Consider the following 24,447-nt stretch of genomic DNA (forward strand, 5'->3'; position numbering starts at 1 on the left):
GAGAATTATAGCAAATATGATTTTTTTTTTGTTTTTCTTTTCCTTTCTTTTTATAGACAGATTCAATGTGGTGATGTCATTGGTCAATGAAAATTTCCTGCTTGTTATCAAACTATTTCATACCTGTAACAAAAGGCAATTCAATCATAACTTAATGTTATAACAGCTATCATAGGAACCATTGTTTTTGTTTACATCCCTCAGAATGGTCTATATTTGTTAATTTATAGGCCTGTTTCAAGTATTGTTATATTTTGGAAGCATGTTCTTGCTTTTTAGTAGTAAAAAAATTAATAAAAAATAAAATAACAATAATTAAATAAAAAAAATTATAATAAATCAGAATAAACTACATTTAACAATCAACATTTATGAATAAAACAATAATAATAATTAATAATCAGTACATATAGATAATAATAATCAGTTTATTTACATTTCTCTCTCTCTCTCTCTCTCTCTCTCTCTCTCTCTCTCTCTCTCTCTCTCTCTCTCTCTCTCTCTCTCTCTCTCTCTCTCTCTCTCTCTCTCCTCAGTTGTTAATTTGTTTATAAACCAAAAATTTATTTTCAGTAGCCTATACAGCTATACAGCTTACTTTTTGGTGCCGGACATTCAAAATCAAATAGGCTACAATATATCTACAGTAAAGTTAAAAAGTGCAATTTTTATGAACACAAAACCCTCCACGTTTCATTTTTAATTTGAGGGTTTCACGTGGGTTTCTCCGCCCTTCGTCTGTCACCCGCTGGAGGGAAACCGGGCGCGTGCTTTTCAAAACAAGCCAGGGCGGATCACGTGCACGGGCCAGCAAAAGCAGCAGCTCTCTGTCTGTCGCGCGCGCGCGGCTCTGGCATTCGCTCCAGGTGCGCTCATGGTTGTCCTGCGTCATTTCTCCGTGGCGTTCAGCGCCGCGATGGCTGCGGTCGGGACAGCGCTGTTTATCGCGCTCAATCTCTTCTATAAGAGACGGGTTTGGACACCGGAGTCAGAGTACTTCACGTTCCGAGAGGTCAGTATGAAGCGAAAGAAATGGTTCCTGTTTTTGTTTTATGAATTCGCTTGTCGCTCGTGACTGATAGATAGGTGGAGACTCTGTCAAGGGAACTCTTGGTAAATTGAACTGTATGTACTGTAGGATTACATGTACGTTTAAGTTATATGTAAATTATCTCATAACAGATAAAAGTAATTAGCTGTATTTTATCTTAGTTATATAAGTTCTGTTTTTTGGTAATGTAGCTATTATTTATTTATTTATCAGCATAGGGTTTCTGCAGGTTTCACCGAGTTAAATTTAGGACTTTAAAAGACATTTTAAGACCATTATGAATAAAATTTTTAAACCCATAAAGGGCTTTCAAGTGGTCCAGATTAAAAAGATTTTTATTTGCCCTATCAATTTTTTAAATATGTGTAATTTAATACATTTAATAATACAATAATACTTTAATTAAAAAAAAATACAAATATTTGAGATTTTATTTGTTATGCAAAATTTTTTAAATATTGAGTAAAAACAGCAAGCTTTACTTTTTTCCAACTTCAAAAAATAAACAAATGTTTTAAAAGTTTTAAAAACTGATAATATAAATGGGGCGTCACGGTGGCGCAGTGAGCAGCACAATCGCCTCACAGCAAGAAGGTCGCTGGTTCGAGCCTCGGCTGGGTATTGTATGCGTGTGAATGAGTGTGTATGGGTGTTTCCCAGTGATGGGTTGCGGCTAGAATGGCATCCGCTGTGTAAAACATATGCTGGATAAGTTGGCGGTTTATTCTGCTCTGGCGACCCCAGATTAATAAAGGGACTAAGCTGAAAAGAAAATGAATGTATAATATAAATGTTTGCACAACAATCTGTCCAGGTCAGTATCGTCAGTAAATACATGGAGCACTTTTAAACAAATGTTACTGTAAGGAAAATAATTAAACCATTATGAAAAATAAAATATTAAGTTAAATTAAATTAAAAGTTTAAAGTTTTATTGAGATGGATTGTATAGGGGTTTGGCCAGATTTGGTAGCTATACGTGCACAAAGGAAAATTAAGACCTGTTTAAAAAAGATTTAAGACCTACAACACAATATTTTAGTAAATTTAAGACTTTTTAGGGCCTAAAATTTGGATTTTGAGATTTAAGACATTTTAAGAACCCGCAGAAACCCTGCAGCAACATCTTACATCCATGAATAAAGCGGTTACAGAAGCAGTAGTCCATTTAGATTTATATGTTAGGTAATGGATTTCAAAAAATCTGAATTTATATAACATGATATTACAAAGCTTTATTTTTTTCAGGCTTGGAAATTTAATTTATGTCAGTACAGTTCTGTAATATTAATATAAAGTTATTTCCAACTATACAACCTGCTATTGTTTGTGTTTTATGTGCTTTTGGATTTCAGTTCAAATGTTTTTGTAGAATAGTGACAGAATCGATCTTCATGAAGTAAAATAGAAAGTAAAGTTCGTAGTCAAACTTTATGGTGGCTTGAAAAAGCCTCATCTAAAAGTTTGAAGTAGCTTTAAAAATTTAAATCATTGATAGCTACATATATATTAGCATGTTTCTAGTATGGATTGGCATGTTTCTTGCTAGGCGGTGGATCGGGTGTTCTAGGTGGTTGCTAAGGTGTTGCTAGGCAGTTATTATTTTGTTCTGAGTGGTTGCTAAGGCATTGCTAGGCGGTTGCTATGGTGTTCTAAGTGGTTGCTTGGTGGTTGCTAAGGTGTCGCTAGGCAGTTGCTAGGGTGTTCTAGTTGGTTGCTAAGGTGTTGCTAGGGTGTGCTAGGTGGTTGCTAAGGAGTTGCTTAGTGGTTGCTAAGGTGTTGCTAGGGGGTCGCTAAAGTGTTGTTAAGGGATTGCTAGGTGGTTGCTTTGGCATTGCTAGGTGGTTGCGAAGGTGTTGCTAGGCAGTGGCTAAGGTGTTGCTAGGTGGTTGCTAAGGCTTTGCTAGGTAGTAGCTAAGATGTTGCTGGGGGGTTGCTAAGGTGTTGCTAGGTGTTTGCTAAGGCATTGCTAGGTGGTTGCTAAAGAGTTCTAGGTTGTTGCTATGGTGTTGCAAGGGTGTTCTGAGTGGTTGCTTGGCAGTTGCTAAAGCATTGCTAGGTGGTTGCTAGGGTGTTCTGAGTGGTTTGCTAGGCGGTGGCTAGGTTTGCTAGGCGGTGGCTAGGTGGTTGCTAAAGTGTTGCTGGGTGGTTGCTAAAGTGTTGCTAGGCTTTTGCCAAGGTGTTTCTAGGCGATTGCTAAGGTGTTCTACGTAGTTGCTAGGCGGTTGCTAACATAAATTAGCATGGTTCTAGTATGAATTAGCATGTTGCTAGCAGTTTTTTAGCATGAATTTGGTATGATTTAGCATGTTGCTAATATGATTAGTATGTTTCTAGTATGGATTAGTATATTGTTAGTTTGGATTAGTATGTTGTTAACATGTCCAATGTAAAGTAAATGGCAGTTTTTTATAATGGAAGTCTATGGGACAGTTGCTAGGATGCCGTAAGTGGTTGCTAGGTTGTGGCTAGTTAGTTGAAAGGTCATCAGTGATTGGTTGGTAGACTGAGTTAAATGAGCCCAACCTTAAGTCTGTATGACAGTCTGGTCGAAAGTTATAAGGTCACAAAGCTTGGTCCAATGTTAAGTCAATGGGACTCTTCCGAATTTTCCGGGTCAGTTTTCGGAAAACCGTGAGTCACATCAGTTGGAAAAGATAGAGCAACTTAATTCAATATAGTTTGAAGGTTTGGAGTAAGTTTGGTGGTTGTAGTATGAACGGTCTGGGAGGAGATGGGTTCTTAAAATAGTCTAAGAAGAAGAAGACGGAAGAATAATAAGTTTATGTAGTATAACAGTGTGTTGCTATCTCAAGCCACCATAACACCAATTTACGTTTCATTTTTTAAAGCATTAGCTATACATAACTCCTAAGGTCATGGAAAATTGTGTAACTATTTGAATTATACATATCATGATATCATAAAGCTGTTTATCAGTCTTATAAAGGTCCCAAATGAAATCATTCCATAAACACTGAACTCAAAATAACATCTTAAAAGTCGTGCAAACCTTTGTAGTGGATGTTTAATATTCAGTTACGCCCGGCTGTATAATATTTCAGTCAGCGGCCAGGACATTGATCTTAACACGCTTAATCTAGCGAGGGATGCTCAGATTCAAAAAAACATATGATTAATCTGGGAAAGGCTGTGAAAATGAATTGGTCAGAAAAGTTGGAAAACACAAAGACTCAATTGTATGTGCCACAAAGGTCAACATCTAATGTGGAATTCTCGAAGATCAAAGCCAAAGATTTCGTAATTATTATTGATGAATCCATAAATCTATTGACTCAAACAAGTAGAACAGAAACAGGGGTCTGCCTGTTTGTTATTACACAACTAACACCCTAATTAATGATGGCAAGGCTATTTGTACATGGAATTACATAATTAATTCCTGCAGCATGCGCTCAAATCCCAGCACCACCATCTGGATAACCAGACTCTAAATCCTTGTTGTATTTCAATCCTTCCCATGAACGTAAATGTGTGTTTTCAGGAGGAAGAGGAGCGCAGTGAGAAGCAGGTGCTTGTTCTTGGCTTAGACGGCGCTGGTAAAAGCAGCGTTCTGCAGGGTCTGAGTGGAGCGGGCTACAGGAGGGGCTGTCGACCCACTCGTGGATTCAACTTCATCAGCCTACACACACCTGCGTGCCAGCTGGACTTCCTGGAAAGTATGGACTGGTGCCATCAGAATTTTCTCATATTCACTAGGTTGCATACCATGGTGAAAAACAAGCACCCTTCAGGAAAAGTGTAGCTGTTATACAAAAAAAAAACATATTATGCAAAAATATTATAAAATATAAGAATATATGGATTAGGGTGTGTGATATTTATCGTCTATTTTATAGAGTATGTCTCACTTTGAAAGACTAAAGAGGAAGGAAAGCAGAAATTAAGTAAAAACATTTTTTTCTTTTCCAAAGAATGTAAAAAAAAACATTAAAACTAAAAATATATTGATATTAGTGCAGATCACCACTTCTTGAAATAAGCGATCTAAAACAGGGTATCTGGGGGGTCTTAAGAAGTATTAAAAGTTGATAATCAATTTACAAAAATTTAAGGCCCTTAATGAGCATTAAAAAGTTAACAAAAGTAATTAAAAATTAAACTATATGCTAAAGTTTCAATCTGATTAGCAAATATTGGAATGGTGTGTAGATTTTGGAAATGCGCATAAAAACCAGTTGATGGAAACGCCAAGATGCGCATAAATTTTGAAAATGCATATGAGCATAACTGAGTAGGATAAACTTTTTATTCGATAAGAAAAAATGAGCATAAACTACGATGGAAACACTGTTACTGAACAAAATCTAGCATTAAAAAAAGTCATGTGATTTTGTTATGAGAGATCATGTGATGATAAACGTGTGTGCATGGATAAACCAGTAGGCTGAGCACAATGTGAGACATCTGAAATGTTGTTTTAGTCATTTTAAAACACCTTAACCGTTTCAGAATTAGTGTGATTATGTTATTAATTACCTCCAGAGTGTCTGTGCTCCACGTCTAACGCCTTCAAACTCCACCGCGCATTCACTGCGTGTCAGGATTGCCTTCTGAGGCGCAAGTCATTTATTAAATGAAGATTCAAGAATTCACACTTAGCTGATGATTGATTATAAAGCTTATTTGGCACACTGTACTGTGCATATGAGTTCTGAGCTCATAAGATCCTCGAGCCCGGGGCTCCCTCCCGTTTGCAAGGCAAGAGGGGAGTTTGAGCTCAGGTAGATCTCGAGAACTCCCATGCTGTAGTAGCTAATGAACAGATAGTGATTGCTCTTAAGAGATATCTACTTACTAGGTGCAGGTCTATGGTGCCGATTTGGATTAGTCAATTAACTTAAGTTGCATGTTTTTGGGACAGTGTGAGGAAACCGGGGAACCCGGGGGAAACCCACGTGAGCACGGGGAGAACGTGTAAACTCTGCACAGAAATGTCAGCTGGCTTGGTAAGGACTAGAACCAGTGACATTCTTGCTGTGAGGCAACAGTGCTAACCACTGGGCCACAGTGCCACTCATCTAGCAAAAGAGGAGGAGTAGGGGTGAAAGGGGGGATTATTCAAAACGAATATGGCTGTTATATGGAACTTAGGGTATTCATAGTGGCTTAGTAACCATCCGATTGGTGAGTCATGAATTGAATAATATGGAACCGGCAACAAGCAATCTTAAGCACACGATCCTCTCGAAATTAGTTTATAAATAAACTTCACAAAGATTGACACCGCTTCTCCAAACGCAGCAAATTACGTTTTTACTGTTGATATTGGCGCCAGTTAATCAGGAAGTGACGATTTTGTTCTCTTTGACTCATTGGATGGAAACGCTGCTTTATTCGCACGTCTTTTATGCGATGATCCAGTTTTGCGCATGAAGTTAATTCGCATTTTTGGATGGAAACGTAGCTACTGATAAACTCACGCTAGATTTGATGTCAGGCTGGTAACCACAGAAACCCTGTTATTCCTGCTGTCATATAGGTGCCACCTGCTGGAAGAGATTGAACTAGCATTTTTATTAAGCATGTCTACTGTTTTAGTTTAGCGTATGTATTTTTTATGTAACATAATTTAAAAACTTTTAAAATGTTAAATTATTCAGTCTATTTTAAGTCACAGACTACACTAATATATGTTGAATCTTTGGCCCAATCCCAATTCTATTTTTATACCCCTTCCCCTTACCCTTGGCCCTTGAAACAGAGTGTGAAGGGGAAGGGCTTCAAAATTTACTCCTAAGAAATGGCACACCACTACAGGCACCTGCACATGTCATCGTGATCTCTTCCTTCATCTGAGATCAGACGATGGCGACTGCTGTAGTTATTCCAGTTGTGTTATTTTTTGGTATTTATCTTCAGGAAATCGCTGAAGGCATATATCATGTTGTCATAACGATCTAATGTGGCAATAAGCTCGTAACTGTATTGTACATTTACACAGTGGCCATATTGATCTATATAAACAAAATAAACAACATTAACATTATAGCAGACACTGTAAAAAGGTAATTCCCAGCCTCTAGACTTTTCTGCCAGGGTATTCGAGTGACCGAATGTTGTGAGACTGCTGGACAGTGGTTGTTATTATTAGGGATTATAGATCGTGACATTTAGCGGTTTTTATTTTAGCGGTTTTTTTTTATCGTCACGATAAAACATGAACAGGGTTATTAATGTATTAAAACGTATGCTTGTTTGTCATAAAAATTCGGAATAATGACAAAAAATACTAATTTGTGGATCTCCTGACTTCCGGGTTCAGCTATGCTGCTGTTGTAGCTGGTGTAATCTGGGAAATTTTCTTACCCCTTGGTTTCGAGTGTGGTCCTGAAAAATCTCAGTTCGAAGGGGTATCTACCCCTTCCCCTTAGCCCTACGCTTAGGGTAGGCTAAAGAGAATTGGAACACCTCTACCCCTTCACGTGAATGCGCAAAACAAGGTATAGGGGGTAGCATTGGGATTGGGCCTTTGTGTGGATCATGATGAAAGTGCAATTCTTGCCTTTTAATTTTAAAGAACACCTATGATGAAAATGAATTTTTGGAAGCTGTTTGGACACATTAAGTCTTTTTTTTAAAATAGGATCCAAAGTCCTGCAATTCTGATTTTCACAGTGTGACATAGGAGTGCAGTTTTCACCACTCACCAAATTGATTTAGAGTCACGTATTAACATGTCTACATGTCCATAGCAACATGTATAAACATATCCACAAGACAGGACTTGTGCAAAGTGACTGGGGTTAAAAGATCAGTTCAGCTCTCTGTCATCATCTGCACCTCAAGAATGAGTTTTATAAGTTTAAAACGTTTTTAAAACAGTGCATGCTTGTAGTAAAGTAAAGATAGTACACTCGCTATGTAATTCATTACCACAGCCGCATGTCAGTACAATTGTAAATAAAGATGCTTCAGTTCCGGGATGTGGACGTTAAATGAGGTTTATTTTGCACATTAACATAATGGAAATCCCTATAGTAGTGGGTATTAATGTGTATCCTGTCACATTTGCCATGCAAAAACAGTGCAAAGCGAAACTAGCTCATTTGCATTAAAGGCACAGGCAACAAAAACAGCAACAGTGTGCTCAGAGTTGAAAATCCCCATGTTCAAAAAGGTATAATAAATAATCTGATGAGTGTTTTGAGCTAAAACTTTACATATACATTCTGGAGACACAAAAAAACGTATCTTAAATATGAAAAAGGGGTAAAAAAGGTGCCCTTTAAATCACATCAGATAGTTCCACTTGTGATAAAGCAGATAAAGAATATTTGTCACATACTCGTATTTTGTTTAATGCTTTATGCCGCTTTCTTACAATAAGCATTTAGTGGTTTCTGACAACCCCAAAGCAGAAGGTTTTTCTCCTAAAATCTCCCAAAGCAGGAGATTAAAATAAGTAGTTGCTGCAACCAGACAGTTTTAGTTTCATAATTATTGCCAAGGTACTAGCACAAAAACAGGCTCAGTACATATATGTATTTTTTGTCAATCCATACCTTATATGGAAATTATTTGCATGTTATTTACATGGACATTTAATATACAGTACTTTAAATATGTATTAATTGCAGTCTCACAATTAAGTAAGTAAGTAAGTTTCCATTGAAACTGTCATGTATTTACATATATGCACATTAATACACCAATATGTATCAATTACATATTGGTGTTGGCTTGAGAAAAATGGGTTTATGTATTAGTATGTTGTATTTTTTCAAAGGGCCCAAACAAAGAAAAATCCCCTATGCTGTCACTGATAGTGTCGAAACCTTTAATGTATTAACCTACATTCACCCAGTAGGTACAAGACCTTTGTACTCTAATCTGTCTATATTTTTCTTTAGTAATATATCACTAAGTCAAGGAACTAGCTTAGTATATAAACAACATCTTAAATCATTCTAGCAACATGGTAAAACATGCTAAACACTGCTAAAAATGTGCTAGCAAAGAGTTAAATGTTTACATTTTAAAACATAGATAAAGGAGTCTGGCAAATACATAAATGTAAATGCTAAAAGTGTAAGCAATATAAACAACATGTTAAATCATTCTAGCAACATGGTAATACATCATGCTAAACAATGCTAGAAACATGCTAGCATAGTTAAATGTTAAAAATTTAAAACATAGATAAAGGAGTCTGCTAAATGCATAGTTGTAAATGCTAAATGTGTTAGCAACATGATAATTTGTGGTAATAATGTGCTAACAATGATCATACTTTTGTTTTTGCAAAGGGCCTAAACAATGAAAAATTCCCTATACTTTCACTGATACTATCAAAATGTTATACATTACCATCTACAGAAGATTAACCTACATTCACCCAGTAGGTACAAGACCTTTGTACCCTAATCTGTCTCTTCTTAATCTTTTTCTTTAGCTATATATTACTAGGATGGTCAAGGAACGAGCTTAGTATAAAAACAATTTGTTAAATCATTCTAGCAACATGGTAAAACATACTAAACACTGCTAGAAATGTGCTAGCTAGGAGTTAAATGTTTACATTTCAAAAATTTGATAAAGGAGTCTGCTAAATACATAAATGTAAATGCTAAACATGTTAGCAACATAAACAATATGTTAAATCATTCTAGCAACATAGTAAAACATGCTAAACAATGCTAGAAACATGCTAGCAAAGAGTTAAATGTTAACGGTTTAAAATGTAGACAAAGGAGTCTAGCAAATACATAAATGTAAATGCTAAACATGTTAGCAACATAAACAACATGTTAAATCATTCTAGCAACATGGTAATACAAGCTAAACAATGCTAGAAACGTTCTAGCAAAAAGTTAAATGTTTACATTTTAAAACATAGTGTGCTAAATGCAAAAATGTGAGTGCTAAACTTGTTAGCAACATAAACAATATGTTAAATCATTCTAGCAACATGGTAAAACATGCTAACAACATGCGAACCAATGGTAGAAATGTGCTAGCAAGGAGTACATGTTAATGGTTTAAATTAAACATTGATAAAGGAGTCTGTTAAATGCCTAAATGTATATGCTAAATGTGTTAGCAACATGCTAATTTTTAATTTGTGGTAATAATGTGCTAACAATGTTAGAAACAAACAGAACAAACAGCTCTATCTAGCCATGCATTTGTTATTATGAAGTTACAGTACAATTTAGAATCTTTTAAATTAAATATAAAAATTAAATATATATATAATTAAAATGTAATTTTGAAAATATTAGCAAAACATAATTTGACATTATTAAAAGGCACCTATGGTGAAAAATCTACTTTACAAGCTGTTTGGACAGACATATGTGCATGTATGGTGTATAGACCGTCATATTGGGGTGATATAAACACAGCCAGTCCTTTTTTTTTCAATTTAGCAACATAAAAAACGGTGGACCAATTGGAGCGGTTTTCAGACCAACCGCAACTTTACGTAGGAGTGCGGTCCCCCCGCCCACCGAATTGATTGACAGCTGCACATATCAACATGTCCCAGTAGTCATGTGTATAATCATATCAACAAGAGAGGACGTGCGCAAAGCAACCGGGAATAAAAGGTGTGTTCAGTTCGTTAGGATCATCAATCATCATCAAATGTGATCAAGTGTGAGTTTCACATGTTTAAAATGTTTTAAAGAGCCCATATTATACATGAAATTGGGTCATATTTTGGTTGTAAGGGTTTCCAACAACAGTCTAATATGCATGCAAGGTCAAAAAACACTTTCATGGTCTTATAATCTGCATTTAGTTTTACCTAATTATTCCAGCGACTCCCATATGAATCGTTCAGCGATTCATTTGTTACCAAACCCCTCCTCAGCGCGAAGCTAATCTGCGCTGATTGGACCGATGACAGCCTGCTGCGATTGGTCAACATGGACAAGGCTTCAGCGAAATGCCCAGCTGCTAATCAACAATATAAAAGTAGTCACTGTGCATGCACGCTTCATAGTGGATTTTGGCTGACAGTGAGTGAATGTAAATACAGACGACTAACTACCTGCTCTTTTCACTAACACACACACACAGGGCCGGCGCGTCCATAGAGGAGACATAGGGCGGCAGAATAGAGAGGGCGCGGCGGCGTCTGCGACACCTCCCTCACCACCCACGTCCTCAGTTATATCCGCGAACTGTCAATAATATCCATCTGCAAAGCGTGACTTCATTCGACCGGTGTCTCTGTGTGTGTGTGTGTGTGTGAGACTTTTTTTCTGTTAGTGGGCGGGGCCGCAGGTTTCAAATCTCCCGGGTTTGCACGCGCAACTACTTGTGTTTCGTAGCCGCGTCATCACGAAACACCTAATGACTCGTTATCAAGACGACTCTTTTATAGATGAATCAACAGTTTTAAACACTGTACACTAACAGATTTAAGCCTTAGCTGGACATTTCACTTCACTTAGAGCTGTGTTACACACTACATGGAAGGGCATTTTCAAAAACCCATAATATGGGCTCTTTAAAACAGTGCACGTGTGTAATGAATTACAGCGATTTAGCTTAGCTTTACTTCATCAGCACAGCCGCGTGTCAGAACAATTATAAAGGAAGACGCTTCAGTCCCGGTTTGTGGACGTTAAATCAGGTTTATTTTGTACATTAATATAACAGATAATCATACAGCAGTGGAGATTAACCTGTATCCTGTCACATTTGCGTGCAAAAAGAGTGCAAAGCTAAACGGGCGCTCTGTCTGTCTGTCTGTCTGTGTGTGTGCGCGTGAACTTTGTGTGACCCTGCCATGCAACTGCACAATAAATACTAATTGGTAAAGTTCTTACTGTAGTATTTCTCACAAACGCTATGTGAGATCTGCTTCCTTTAAGTCTGTCTGTTGTCTGACGCTGCCGAGGGAGGAGATTAAGGCACGCAGAAAGGCACGTAGAAACGGTGGGCGGGGAGGACTAGCCTTAAAGAAGCAGTACACCAAAACCGCCACCCAGTGAAAAAATGTATAAATAGGAATTTAATAAAAGGTATAATAAAAAATCTGATGGGTGTTTTGAGCTGAAACTTTACAGACACATTCTGGAGACACAAAACACTTATATTAAATCTGAAAAAAGGGCTAACCTGGGTGCCCTTTAAGTGTACTTTGTATTAAAGTGTAGGTGTGTTAAGTAGCAGTCTATGAAAGTGTACACATTTAAGCACATTTATTTCAGTGATATATTTTCTACTAGCAGGTATTTTTTTAGGGTTGAGATACCCAACAAGTACACTCATATGGAATATTTCAGTTTGTAGTCTAAAAGTGATATTTACAAAGCATATTCATCAGTGTCTGTGGCAGTAATAGCATATCAGACAGTTTATTTGTGTTTCAATCATCTTTTCCCATCAGTTGGAGGTGGTGAAGACTTGCGGATGTACTGGGCAGATTACCTAAGGAGAACAAACATCTTGGTATATGTGGTGGACTCCTCTGATCGAAGTCGGCTTCCGCAGGCCAAAGACGAGCTTCACCGATTGCTCAAAGCTGAGACTGATCTTCCAGTGGTGGTCCTGGGAAACAAACAGGTGACCAAAAGCCTCAGTGTGGGGTTTGAACTTTAACTCTGTTTGTGGAGTGGGAAAGGGTGCACATTGATTTCCTAGATTTAGCTTTCTATTTAAAGGGATAGTTCACAATATTTTGACTTTTGCGCTGTCAAAGGGGTCCAAATTCATGGACCCTGTTGACTTTCATGGCAAGGACAAAAAGACATTTGTAAAAAAACTATTATTAATTAATTTTATACATTTGGGGGTTTTTATTTGGGTGGATTTTTATCAAAGTACTAGTTTATAGGTATGTAATACTATTTGCAATACAAAAATACAACACTGTGAAAGATTTGTAAATGTTTTAACAGATTTTATTTAGCATCAATAATGGTAAACCAATAAAGAATTACACAAAAAATACTCTTTTTTTTAAATTGCACTGAGAGAGAATAAAAAACACAGTACTTACACAGTAAGTTGACCAAATAATCCTATAGATATACTGGTAGTCAAATCCGAGCAAGACTGGATATACTGTATAAGTGGCTACAAATTCCAAAATAAAAATTATAACAACATTCATTAATAATAACAACATACAGTACAGTGGGGATTGAAAGTGTGGGCACCCCAGGTAAAAAAAATTGCATTAGTGTGCATAAAGATACCAAGGAAAGATGGAAAAATCTCCAAAAGGCATCAAATTACAGATAAGATTTAATATGTTAAAAAAAAGTTAGATTTTATTTGCATCATTTACACTTTCAAAATAACAGAAAACAAAAAATGGCGTCTGCAAAAGTTTGGGCACCCTGCAGAGTTAATATCTTGTACTGCCCCCTTTGGCAAGTATCACAGCTTGTAAACGCTTTTTGTAGCCAGCCAAGCGTCTTTCAATTCTTGTTTGAGGTATCTTTGCCCATTCTTCCTTGCAAAGGTCTTTCAGTTCTTTGAGATTTCTGGGCTGCCTGTCATACACTGCTCTTTTAAGGTCTATCTCTAGATTTTCAATTATGTTGAAGTCAGGAGATTGTACATCAATATTACCTCTTGATGTAATCTTGATGTGGATTTTGAGGTGTGTTTAGGATCATTATCCATTTGTAGAAGCAATCCTCACTTTAACTTCAGCTTTCTCACAGATGGCATCAAGTTACCATCCAAAATTTGCTGAAATTTTATTGAATCCATTTTTCCTTTTACTCGTGAAATGTTCCCTGTGCCACTGGCTGCAATACAACCCCAAAGCATGACTGATCTACCCCCGTGCTTAACAGTTGGACAGAGGTTCTTTACATTAAATTCTATGCCCTTTCTTCTCAAAATGTACCTTTGCTCATTCTGGCCAAAAAGTCCTATTTTAACCTCTATTTAGGGATTTGTTTCCAAAATGAATCAGGCTTGTCTATATTTTAATGTGCAAAGTTCAAATGCTGATTTTTGTGGTGAGGATGTAGAAGAGGTTTTCTTCTCATGACTCTTCCATGAAGACCATATTTGTACAAGTATCTCTTTATAGTGGAAATGTGTACCACAGTTCCAGTGTCTGCCAGATCTCTCTGGAGGAATTGTGCAGTCAAACGTGGGTTTTGACTTGCTTTTCTCACAAACCTGTGAGCTGTTCTGTCTGATATTTTTCTTGGACTTCCAGATCTTGCTTTAACTTCAACTGCTCCTGATGACTGACATTTCTTAATAACATTCCGAACAGAGGATATTGTCATCTGAAAACACTTTGCTATCTTACATATAGCCTTATCCTTATGTCCTTTGTGAGCGTCAGCTATTTTCAGTTTCAGTTTTCTAGACAACTGCTTAGAAGAATCCATGGTGCTGATTGTTGGGGCAAGGTCAGATGAGTCTCGGCATTTAAAACCTTTGAAATTGACATCACCTGGTCTTTCCAGATGATGGTTGAGAACAATCCATGACACTGTCAGGTCTCAGCTTTCCAAAGGGGGCAGTTCATGCTATAAACTTTGCAGGGTGCCCAAACTATTGCAGACACCATTTTTTTTTGTTTTCTGTTATTTTGAAAGTGTAAATGATGGAAATAAAATCAAACTTTTTTGACATATTAAAAGAATGTCTAATCTGTAATTTGTCTTTTGGAGATTTTTCCATCTTGGCTTCTTTATGCACATTAATACAAATTTTTACCTAGGTTGCCCAAACTTTCGATGCCCACTTTAGTCATTTGAAACTGAAATACTTAAATCTCTTATTTGGCACAGACACCACTTTATTCTATTTTAGCAATGTAACATCTGGTTTCTGAACTATTACTGAAAAATGTTTGGCAGCTCGGTGGAGCAGTAGTCATGATAACTGGCATGCACTGAAGAATTTTAGTTTAATGATAGGCAGGCTGTGATTTCAAGTTAGCGATGCTATAAATGATATGCGGATACGTGAGGCTGTGGTTTGATTTTTTTTACTTAAAATACTCTGTAGTTATGGGCATACTACGGTGGCTGGGGAGTGCAAAACAACATTACAAAGTGTGAAACACTTTTACGAAGCGCAAGACAAATTTACATTTTGGAAAATTTTTTTACCTATCATAAGACACAACTACATAGGAAAAACGGTTTTACCAAGGACGAAACAAATGTACATTTTAGAAAAAAAATTAACAAGACGCAAAACACTTTTACCAGTCCCGAAATAAATTTACAATCACAAATTCTTTATGGAAAGGGAATGTACCACACACTGGAAGTGATGCGGGGTATTGTTGTCATTGGTGGTGAGCGCGGTAAATTCGTGTTGTGAAGTACATGTCGTAAATAAAGTTTATGGTGACCGAACATGGACTGCGGTCGAGGGTTGTTTTGCGGCAAACACATGAGCAGCTTAACGCAGTTTTGCTTTACCTGTGGTCGGTGTTTGGAGGTTCTAAAGGACGCAGACCAGACGGAAACACCGGACATACTGCATCAATGTGTTTAATATTTTAACGAGGGCCACTCGTACGCTGTAATCGTGGACATGATGTCAAGTCTACACAGTCTAAATATCTGCTTGAGGACTATTACAAGTAAACTGAATGAAGCCGGTGTTACAGTTTAACTGGTGTCCATGTTAACTGGTGACCCTTTCCAGATGTAAACTATTCATGTTTGCAGATTGGCAGATTTGTCACTTTTTCACAGCAACAAAACATGCCCATACCAAATAAATATTCTTATTTCTTGGTGCCTGTGTCATTGTACACAATATAGATTTTAATATTTGTGTGGCAGAACAGTATATAACCAAAATTACTGTAATGAAATAATTATAATTTGCATGTCATCAACGGGATTCGAACCCAAGTCAAAAAGTTCAGCACTAGTATCAATTGACCTAACTGAGCTATTCGGGACTACATGTTGAGGTCGGTTTTGATATCTTTATCACTCAACATATGTTGTGCTTTGCTTGTGGACTCGTGTTAACTTGATTCCATGTACTTGCGTTTACATGTTTCTACATACTCTCAAGCTGATATTTTCTCAGAATAGCTTTAAATGACAAAACGATGTTTTATTGCAGTTGATCAAACCATGTTTTTTATAGTTGTAGACTCATGTTAACCTGTACCTTTGGACTCGTGTTAACCTGTGTCTACAAAGTCACATACGAGCTGATATTTTCCGGTGAGCGGTACATTCCGCGTTACTTCCGGTGTCACATACCCTTTCCATAAAGAATCTGTCATTGACTTTAGGATACAGATAATAGTCCAAAGACATTCATCAAAATTGCAAAGGGCAATTGTAATTGTGTATAGCCGTGCTTCAAAAGTTTGTTTTTCAGTTTGTCTACATTGAAACAAACCACCAGTATTTCCAAATTAAAATGGGGATTTTATCTTTTTTACACTAGTGTAAACGGGACCTGACACCCTGTGGTCAATAAAAATACCATAGCACTATAAGAGCAGGGGTGTTAATCTGATGTCCAGGCCAATTGTTTTTTATTCTAATAATCCTGATCCAATGAATTGGCTCTGTCACTCTCTCCTGAGAAGGGTTGCCAAGCCAGCAGTTTTCGAGCAGAATTTGAATAGTTTTATTCTCTTGCTGCAGATTAATTTTTTTATTTCGTGGGTAATCTACGGTTTAAAGTCCATTGACTGGGTTACGTTTTGAGTAGCTGTATACATTAACTGTTAGTGTTATGGCAGGTGTAGTCGTTAACTTTGAGAGTTGGGGTAGGCGTAGACCTTAATAACTGTCAGGGTTGGGTTTAGGGTTGGGGCAGGTGTATACCTTAATAACTGTCAGGGTTGGGTTTAGGGTTGGGGCAGGTGTAGACCATTATAACTGTCGGGGTTGAGTTTAGGGTTGGGGTAGGTGTAGATCTTAATAACTGTCAGGGTTGGGGTAGGTGTAAACCTTAATAACTTTCAGGGTTGGGGTAGGTGTAGACCTTTATAACTGTCAGGGTTGAGTTTAGGGTTGGGGTAGGTGTAGACCTTAATAACTGTCAGGGTTGAGTTCAGGGTTGGGGTAGGTGTAGACCTTAATAACTGTCAGGGTTGAGTTCAGGGTTGGGGTAGGTGTAGACCTTAATAACTTTCAGGGTTGAGTTCAGGGTTGGGGTAGGTGTAGACCTTAATAACTTTCAGGGTTGAGTTTAGGGTTGGGGTAGGTGTAGACCTTAATAACTTTCAGGGTTGAGTTCAGGGTTGGGGTAGGTGTAGACCTTAATAACTGTCAGGGTTGAGTTCAGGGTTGGGGTAGGTGTAGACCTTAATAACTGTCAGGGTTGAGTTCAGGGTTGGGGTAGGTGTAGACCTTAATAACTGTCAGGGTTGAGTTCAGGGTTGGGGTAGGTGTAGACCTTAATAACTTTCAGGGTTGGGGTAGGTGTAGACCTTTATAACTGTCAGGGTTGAGTTCAGGGTTGGGGTAGGTGTAGACCTTAATAACTGTCAGGGTTGGCGTAGGTGTAGACGTTAACTGTCAGGGTTGGGTTTAGGGTTGGGGTAGGTGTAGACCTTAATAATTGTCAGGGTTGGGGTTGGTATAGACCTTAATAACTGTCAGGGTTTGGGTAGGTGTAGACCTTAATAATTGTCAGGGTTGGGGTTGGTATAGACCTTAATAACTGTCAGGGTTGTCTTTAGGGTTGGGGTAGGTGTAGACCTTAATAACTGTCAGGGTTGTCTTTAGGGTTGGGGTAGGTGTAGACCTTAATAACTGTCAGGGTTGTCTTTAGGGTTGGGGTAGGTGTAGACCTTAATAACTGTCAGGGTTGTCTTTAGGGTTGGGGTAGGTGTAGACCTTAATAACTGTCAGGGTTGTCTTTAGGGTTGGGGTTGGTATAGACCTTAATAACTGTCAGGGTTGTCTTTAGGGTTGGGGTAGGTGTAGACCTTAATAACTGTCAAGGTTGGGTTTAGGGTTGGGGTAGGTGTAGACCTTAATAACTGTCAGGGTTGTCTTTAGGGTTGGGGTAGGTGTAGACCTTAATAACTGTCAGGGTTGGGTTTAGGGTTGGGGTAGGTGTAGACCTTAATTACTGTCAGGGTTGTCTTTAGGGTTGGGTTTGGTGTAGACCTTAATAATCGTGAGGGTTAAGTTTAGGGTTGGGGTTTGGTTTAGACATTAATAACTGTTTGGATTGAGGCTGGTGTAGTCATTAACTGTGATAGTTGGGTTTAGAGTTATGGTAGGTGTAGACCTTAATAACTGAGATGGTTGGGCTGTTTGTATACATTAACTGTCAGAGTTGGGTTTAGGGTTGGTGTAGGTCTAGACGTCAGTAACTGTGAGGGTGGGGTTTAGGGTTGTGGCAGATGTAGATGTTAAAAATGAAATGTAATGAGTAATTTAATAATTAATATAAATAATTCTCATTTCTACAACAACTGCTCTTGCGTGTATGACCATAATGTATTAGACCCGATCCAGTATGTCATCATGCTACAGGCCGCAGCAAGGACATCCTCACTTTGGTAAGCACTGGTTTATGGAACTGAACTGTGAAGTAAGTGTATTGCTTGCTTTTTATTCCCTCATGCAGGATAAGCCTGATGCTGTCAGTGTCCCGGAGCTGCGTGAGGCTCTTTCCTTGAGCTCAGTGGCTGATCAGAGGAAGCTCTTCTTACTGGCTGCTCAGTCAGGATCTGACGGGTTAAGCAGAACCTGCAGCCTCCAAAAGATCCAGGACCTGCTTCTGACGCTGGTGTGAAGCCAGGAGGAGTTGGCACTGATGTGCCAGAGAGGACTGGCAATGGGATCTTCAGTTCCGAGAAAGTGCTCCAAGAATCGAGCAGGAGATAAGAATGTTTACGTCATGATAATGCCACTGTTGGGACACGGAAGGAGTTTTTTTTCCAAATTGAGTCCTGTGCTCATAATGGCATTATTGCTGCAAGTTACAGTACAATGTCTTACTTGATCTTACTTATCTTTAATAGGATTATATTCAGAATTACAAAGTGTTACAGTACACAATATGCTTTATCTCTGCATGTGGAGTCTATATATATGTATATATATACGTATATATATATATATATATATATTGCTGGTTGTAACTGAAAAAACATGCATAGCATATGGCTCCAGATCGAGATCTTTCTCACATTACTGGTATTATAATTGAGAATATGTCCTTATTTATGACTAAAATGTGATATCAAAATGTGAAATGTGTATCAAAAGCATACTCCCCAGATGCATTTAAAAAATCAAATGGATATTTAATTGAGCCAATTATATAGTTTCAATTTAAGTTATTTATGTACATCATTGCAAAATATGTGTTAATTAACTATGTGTGCACATACACACATACATGACATCTACATACACAAATTGAATAATGATTAAATAATTGGCTGATAATATATATATATATATATATATATATATATATATATATATATACAGTTGAAGTCAAAATTATTAGCCCCCCTTTGATTTCTTTTTCTTTTTTAAATATTTCCCAAATGATGTTTAACAGAGCAAAGAAATTTTCACAGTACTTCTGATAATATTTTTTCTTCTGGAGAAAGTCTTATTTGTTTTATTTTGGCTAGAATAAAAGCAGTTTTTATTTTTTTATGAACCATTTTAAGGCCAAAATTATTAGCCCCTTTAAGCTATTTATTTTTCGATAGTCTACAGAACAAACCATCATTATAGAATAACTTGCCTAATTACCCTAACCTATCTAGTTCACCTAATTAACCTAGTTAAGCCCTTAAATGTCACTTTAAGCTGAATAGAAGTGTCTTGAAAAATATTTAGTCAAATATTATTTACTGTCATCATGGCAAAGATCAAATAAATCAGTTATTAGAAAGCAGTTATTAAAACTATTATGTTTAGAAATGTGTTAAAAAAAAAACAACTTCTCTCCGTTAACAGAAATTGGAAAAAATAAACAGGGGGCTAATAATTCTGACTTCAACTGTGTGTGTGTGTGTGTATATATATATATATATATATATATATATATATATATATATATATATATATATATATATATATATATATATATATATATATATATCAATATAAGGACTTTATCTGTTAGGATTTACTATTTATGTAGTAATAACAATCTCACTGTGTTTTTTGGTGAGAAAAGGACTTTCAGTGAGCTTTACATTACTTACAAAACTAAGATCATAACATAACTATACTGTATGAATTTACACATTTACATATGTATCAAAAGCATCCTCTCCAGGTGAATTTTTAAAATATTTATTTAGCCAATTACATCGCATTTCAATAAAGATGACCTATTATGTACATAGAAGCAAAATATAAAAAATAAACTGAAAACTTATTAATAATGGTTGATTGATTCATTACTTTAAACATTTGTGGATGTGTGTATATATATAGTGGATGGAAACATTACAAATTCTAAATCTATAAAAAGTTAGAACTTTTCTTTTAGAAAGTTAAAGAACTTTTATATAATTTTATTGGAAGAAAGTAAAAATTATTATTAATTAAAATAAATTAGCAGTATCAATATTTTTCTCTTTAAACTCAATTACCAAGCACATTCATTAGGTTTCAGAACAAACAAATGAACTAACATTTAGTTACATAAACATTTTTTATTATTATTATTTCTCTGCACCTCCATTACCTCAAAAAACACTTCTTGCACCCAGAAATCAGTATTTCAGGCAGCCTAAAATGACCAAACTGCTTCCCAAAGTTCTTGTGAATTTTAAGTTTTGCTTTTGACCACAGCCTGCGATAACGCAAATAAACACCTAGTTTATGTTGTCATATTTTTATTGTCTTTTTTGTTGTTTCTAGCATAATAAAGAAAAATTATATTCAGAATCCAAATCACAGTTTGAAAATTTAAAAAATGCTTATATTTAAATATTTATTGCTTACAAGTTCAGTTTTCGATTGCCCTTGTGACAAAGTGAATGATTTCGGATTCTTGACACATTTTTAGTTTAGGTATTTATTTTTGCAAAAGGGTTGGATACTCAAAAATGTCACTTGTTAAATCAATTACTATATTATCAGACATCATAAATTTAAAATTTCTGGTCTCGCCCCTGGCTGCATATCAAAAGTGACAACCACAGGACTGAACAATGAAGACAACATCAACACTTATAATGCCAGGTCTAAAAGGAGGATTTTGCTGCATAAGGTAGGACAGTGGCTATTATTTATATTGACTGCCATGCCAAAACACATTTTTGTTTGTTAGACAGAAGGCTACCATTAATCTATAGTAAAATATAATATAATATAATTTATTACAATTATTATTATTATTGTATAGATTATAGTAGGTTAGTTTAATAAAATAATTTAATGTGCACAGACGTTTGTTGATAGGTGGTGCTGAAACCTCTTCCTGGTCATGGTCGCAAATCTTTTTAAATGCATTGAAGGGCAGCGCATATCTTAGCCTTACCCTGGAGTTTGTTCACTCACCACCTATGACTTTAACTTATTTTAAGAAGATAATCAGGTTTTAACTACACTACACTACAGCAACAACAAAAAAAAATTGCTGGGTTCAACCCATACCCTTCATGTTGTCCCAACACAAAACGATTAGGTTAACAATCATTTTTTTTTTTCAAATTTAAGTTGATTGAACATAAAACAATTAAGTTGCCCTAAAAAGCTTAAGAATTGTGTTGTTGTAACAGCCAGGCCAGGTTCTCCCCACTCATCGTCACCCCAATCACTCTGATTACCATCGCCTGAGTTCTGATTGGCCCCCCCACCTGCACGTTATCCCTAGTCATTCACTCCATCCCCATAAATACCTGGACCTCAATTTACTCAGTGTCCAGCCTCGTTGATAGACAGAAGGACTAACTCCCACGGTCAGTGATAGCATTTACTTAAAATTACATACTGGTCTCATTTCCTGTCATCTCCAGTATATCCGTCTCACCTTCCAAGTGTGGTTCCCTCCTGGTCTCATCTGGTTGTCTGTTTCCGGATCCCTCCGTGTACCTGGCATATTTCCTTCATCGATCCCTCTGCATTATCTAATCCATCTCCATCATCTGCATTTTAAATAAGTAGTTTGAACCAGCAAAATTTTTATTATTATATATTTTTTATATACAGTACAGTGCATCCGGAAATTATTCATAGCGCTTCACTTTTTCCACATTTTTTTAATGTTACAGCCTTATTCCAAAATAGTTTAAATTCATTTATTCCATCAACATTCTACACACAATAGAAAAGTGTTCCTCTAGCTTTAGCTTGTAGCAGTGCTTGGCCTTTTTGATGCCCCTCTTCAGATTAGCCTACAGCACTTCCAGGGCTAATCTTAAGAGGGGCATCAAAAAGGCCAAGCACTGCTACAAGCTAAAGCGAGAGGAACACTTTTCCAACTCTGATCCTCGGCGCATGTGGCAGGGCATCCAGGCCATCAGCAACTACAAACCCAGCCAGTCCACCCCCACAGCCACAAATGTCTCCTTCCTGAACGAGCTAAATGACTTTTATGCCCGCTTTGAAAGAGACAATACAGAACCCTACACCAGGAACACTACCTCCACCGACCACTCACCTATCACACTCACCTCCTCAGAAGTCTACACCGCACTGAGTCGGATCAATGTGCGTAAGGCTGCTGGACCAGACGGTATTCCTGGGCGCGTCCTCAAAGCATGTGCAGAACAGCTCGCTGGGGTATTCACAGACATTTTCAACCTGTCGCTTAACCTAGCAACTGTGCCAACATGCTTTAAAACCACCTCTATTGTGCCAGTGCCCAAACACTCCAGCCCAACATGCCTGAATGACTACCGCCCTGTAGCACTCACACCCATCATCATGAAGTGCTTCGAGCGGTTGGTCCTGGCACATCTGAAAGACTCTCTGCCATCCACACTGGACCCACATCAGTTTGCCTACCGTGGCAACAGGAGCACAGAAGATGCCGTCTCCATAGCACTGCACTCTGTCCTCACACACCTGGACAATAAAAACACTTATGCACGAATGCTGTTTGTTGACTTCAGCTCAGCATTCAACACTGTCATACCCTCTAAGTTACTGATCAAACTCAGAGACCTGGATATCAACGCGTCTCTCTGCAACTGGGTTAGGGACTTTCTGACTAACAGACCTCAGAATGTTAGATCAGGCCACATCTGCTCCACCACCGTCACACTCAACACTGGTGTACCACAGGGCTGCGTGCTGAGCCCCTTCCTCTACTCCCTTTTTACCATCGACTGTAGGCCTGTGAAGAGATCCAACACCATCATCAAATTTGCAGATGACACCACAGTGATTGGTCTAATCAGCAATAATGATGAGACTGCCTACAGGGAGGAGATACAGCATCTAGCCACTTGGTGCACTGACAATAATCTGCTCCTTAACACCAGCAAGACCAAGGAGCTCATTGTGGACTTCAGGAAGGGACGAACAGGCTCACATGATCCCATCCACATTAATGGGATGGCCGTGGAGCCTGTCTCATCCTTCAAGTTCCTGGGTACCCACATCTCTAAGGACCTTTCCTGGACCACCAACACCTCCAGCCTGGTCAAGAAGGCTCACCAGCGCCTATTCTTCTTGAGGCAACTTAAGAAGAACCAGCTTTCATCAGCCGTCTTGGTGAACTTCTACCGATGCACAATAGAAAGCATCCTGACCAACTGCGTCACAGTCTGGTATGGAAGCTGCTCTGTTGCTGAGCGTAAGGCACTGCAGCGGGTGGTGAAAACTGCCCAACGCATCACAGGGACTACACTGCCAGCCATTGAGGACATCCAGAAGAAACACTGTCTGCGCCGAGCACGCAGTATTCTTAAGGACACCTCTCACCCTGCTCACAGACTGTTTTCTCTCCTGCCTTCCGGCAGGCGCTTCAGGCTCCCCCGGACAAAAACCAGCAGACTGAGGAACAGCTTTTTCCCCAGAGCTGTCTTCCTTTTGAACTCTGCCCCTCACTGACTCTTTTGCCCCTCCAATACACCCCCACACTCCTCTAACTTATACTCCTCACAATCACTGCACTATTTAACATTTGCACATTTAAAGTTTGCACATATTCATTGCACTGATTCACTTATCTGAACTGGACATACCCACTGCACATGGACATTTGTAATTATGTTTATCTATCTGCACACTTCTGCTATTAATAGCATCCTGTACATATATTCATTTATTGTAAATCTGTTCATAGCTAATACAACCTGTATATAATGTTGATAGTACATCCATCTGTAAATATTACCATAGTTTTTCTATAACTGCACTTTATAACTTATACCTGTATCCTGCACTTGCTGCTATTGCACTGCTGGTTAGACCTAAACTGCATTTCGTTGCCTTGTACTTGTACATGTGTAATGACAATAAAGTTGAATCTAATCTAATCTAATCTAACAATACCTCATAATGACAATGTGAAAA

General features: G+C 37.7%; 1 protein-coding gene across 1 annotated transcript; it reads left to right on the forward strand.

Annotated features, from left to right (window-relative positions):
- The first annotated feature begins 801 nt into the window (after nucleotides 1–801).
- On the forward strand, nucleotides 802–19,389 carry arl10 (ADP-ribosylation factor-like 10). Its single transcript, XM_056446384.1, has 4 exons — nucleotides 802–1,012; nucleotides 4,557–4,731; nucleotides 12,417–12,592; nucleotides 18,575–19,389. Exons 1-4 carry the CDS (start codon nucleotides 875–877, stop codon nucleotides 18,740–18,742), a joined length of 657 nt encoding a protein of 218 aa, XP_056302359.1. The 5' UTR covers nucleotides 802–874; the 3' UTR covers nucleotides 18,743–19,389.
- The last annotated feature ends 5,058 nt before the right edge of the window (nucleotides 19,390–24,447 follow it).

Source organism: Danio aesculapii, chromosome 21, assembly GCF_903798145.1.
Source record: "Danio aesculapii chromosome 21, fDanAes4.1, whole genome shotgun sequence".
Lineage (NCBI taxonomy): Eukaryota > Metazoa > Chordata > Actinopteri > Cypriniformes > Danionidae > Danio > Danio aesculapii.

Excerpts from the sequence above, each read along its gene's own strand:
- arl10 (XM_056446384.1), top strand. The coding sequence starts at position 875 with ATGGTTGTCCTGCGTCATTTCTCCGTGGCGTTCAGCGCCGCGATGGCT. Across the intron at positions 1,013-4,556 it reads AGTACTTCACGTTCCGAGAG|GAGGAAGAGGAGCGCAGTGA; the intron begins GTCAGTATGAAG and ends GTGTGTTTTCAG. Across the intron at positions 4,732-12,416 it reads CCAGCTGGACTTCCTGGAAA|TTGGAGGTGGTGAAGACTTG; the intron begins GTATGGACTGGT and ends TTTTCCCATCAG.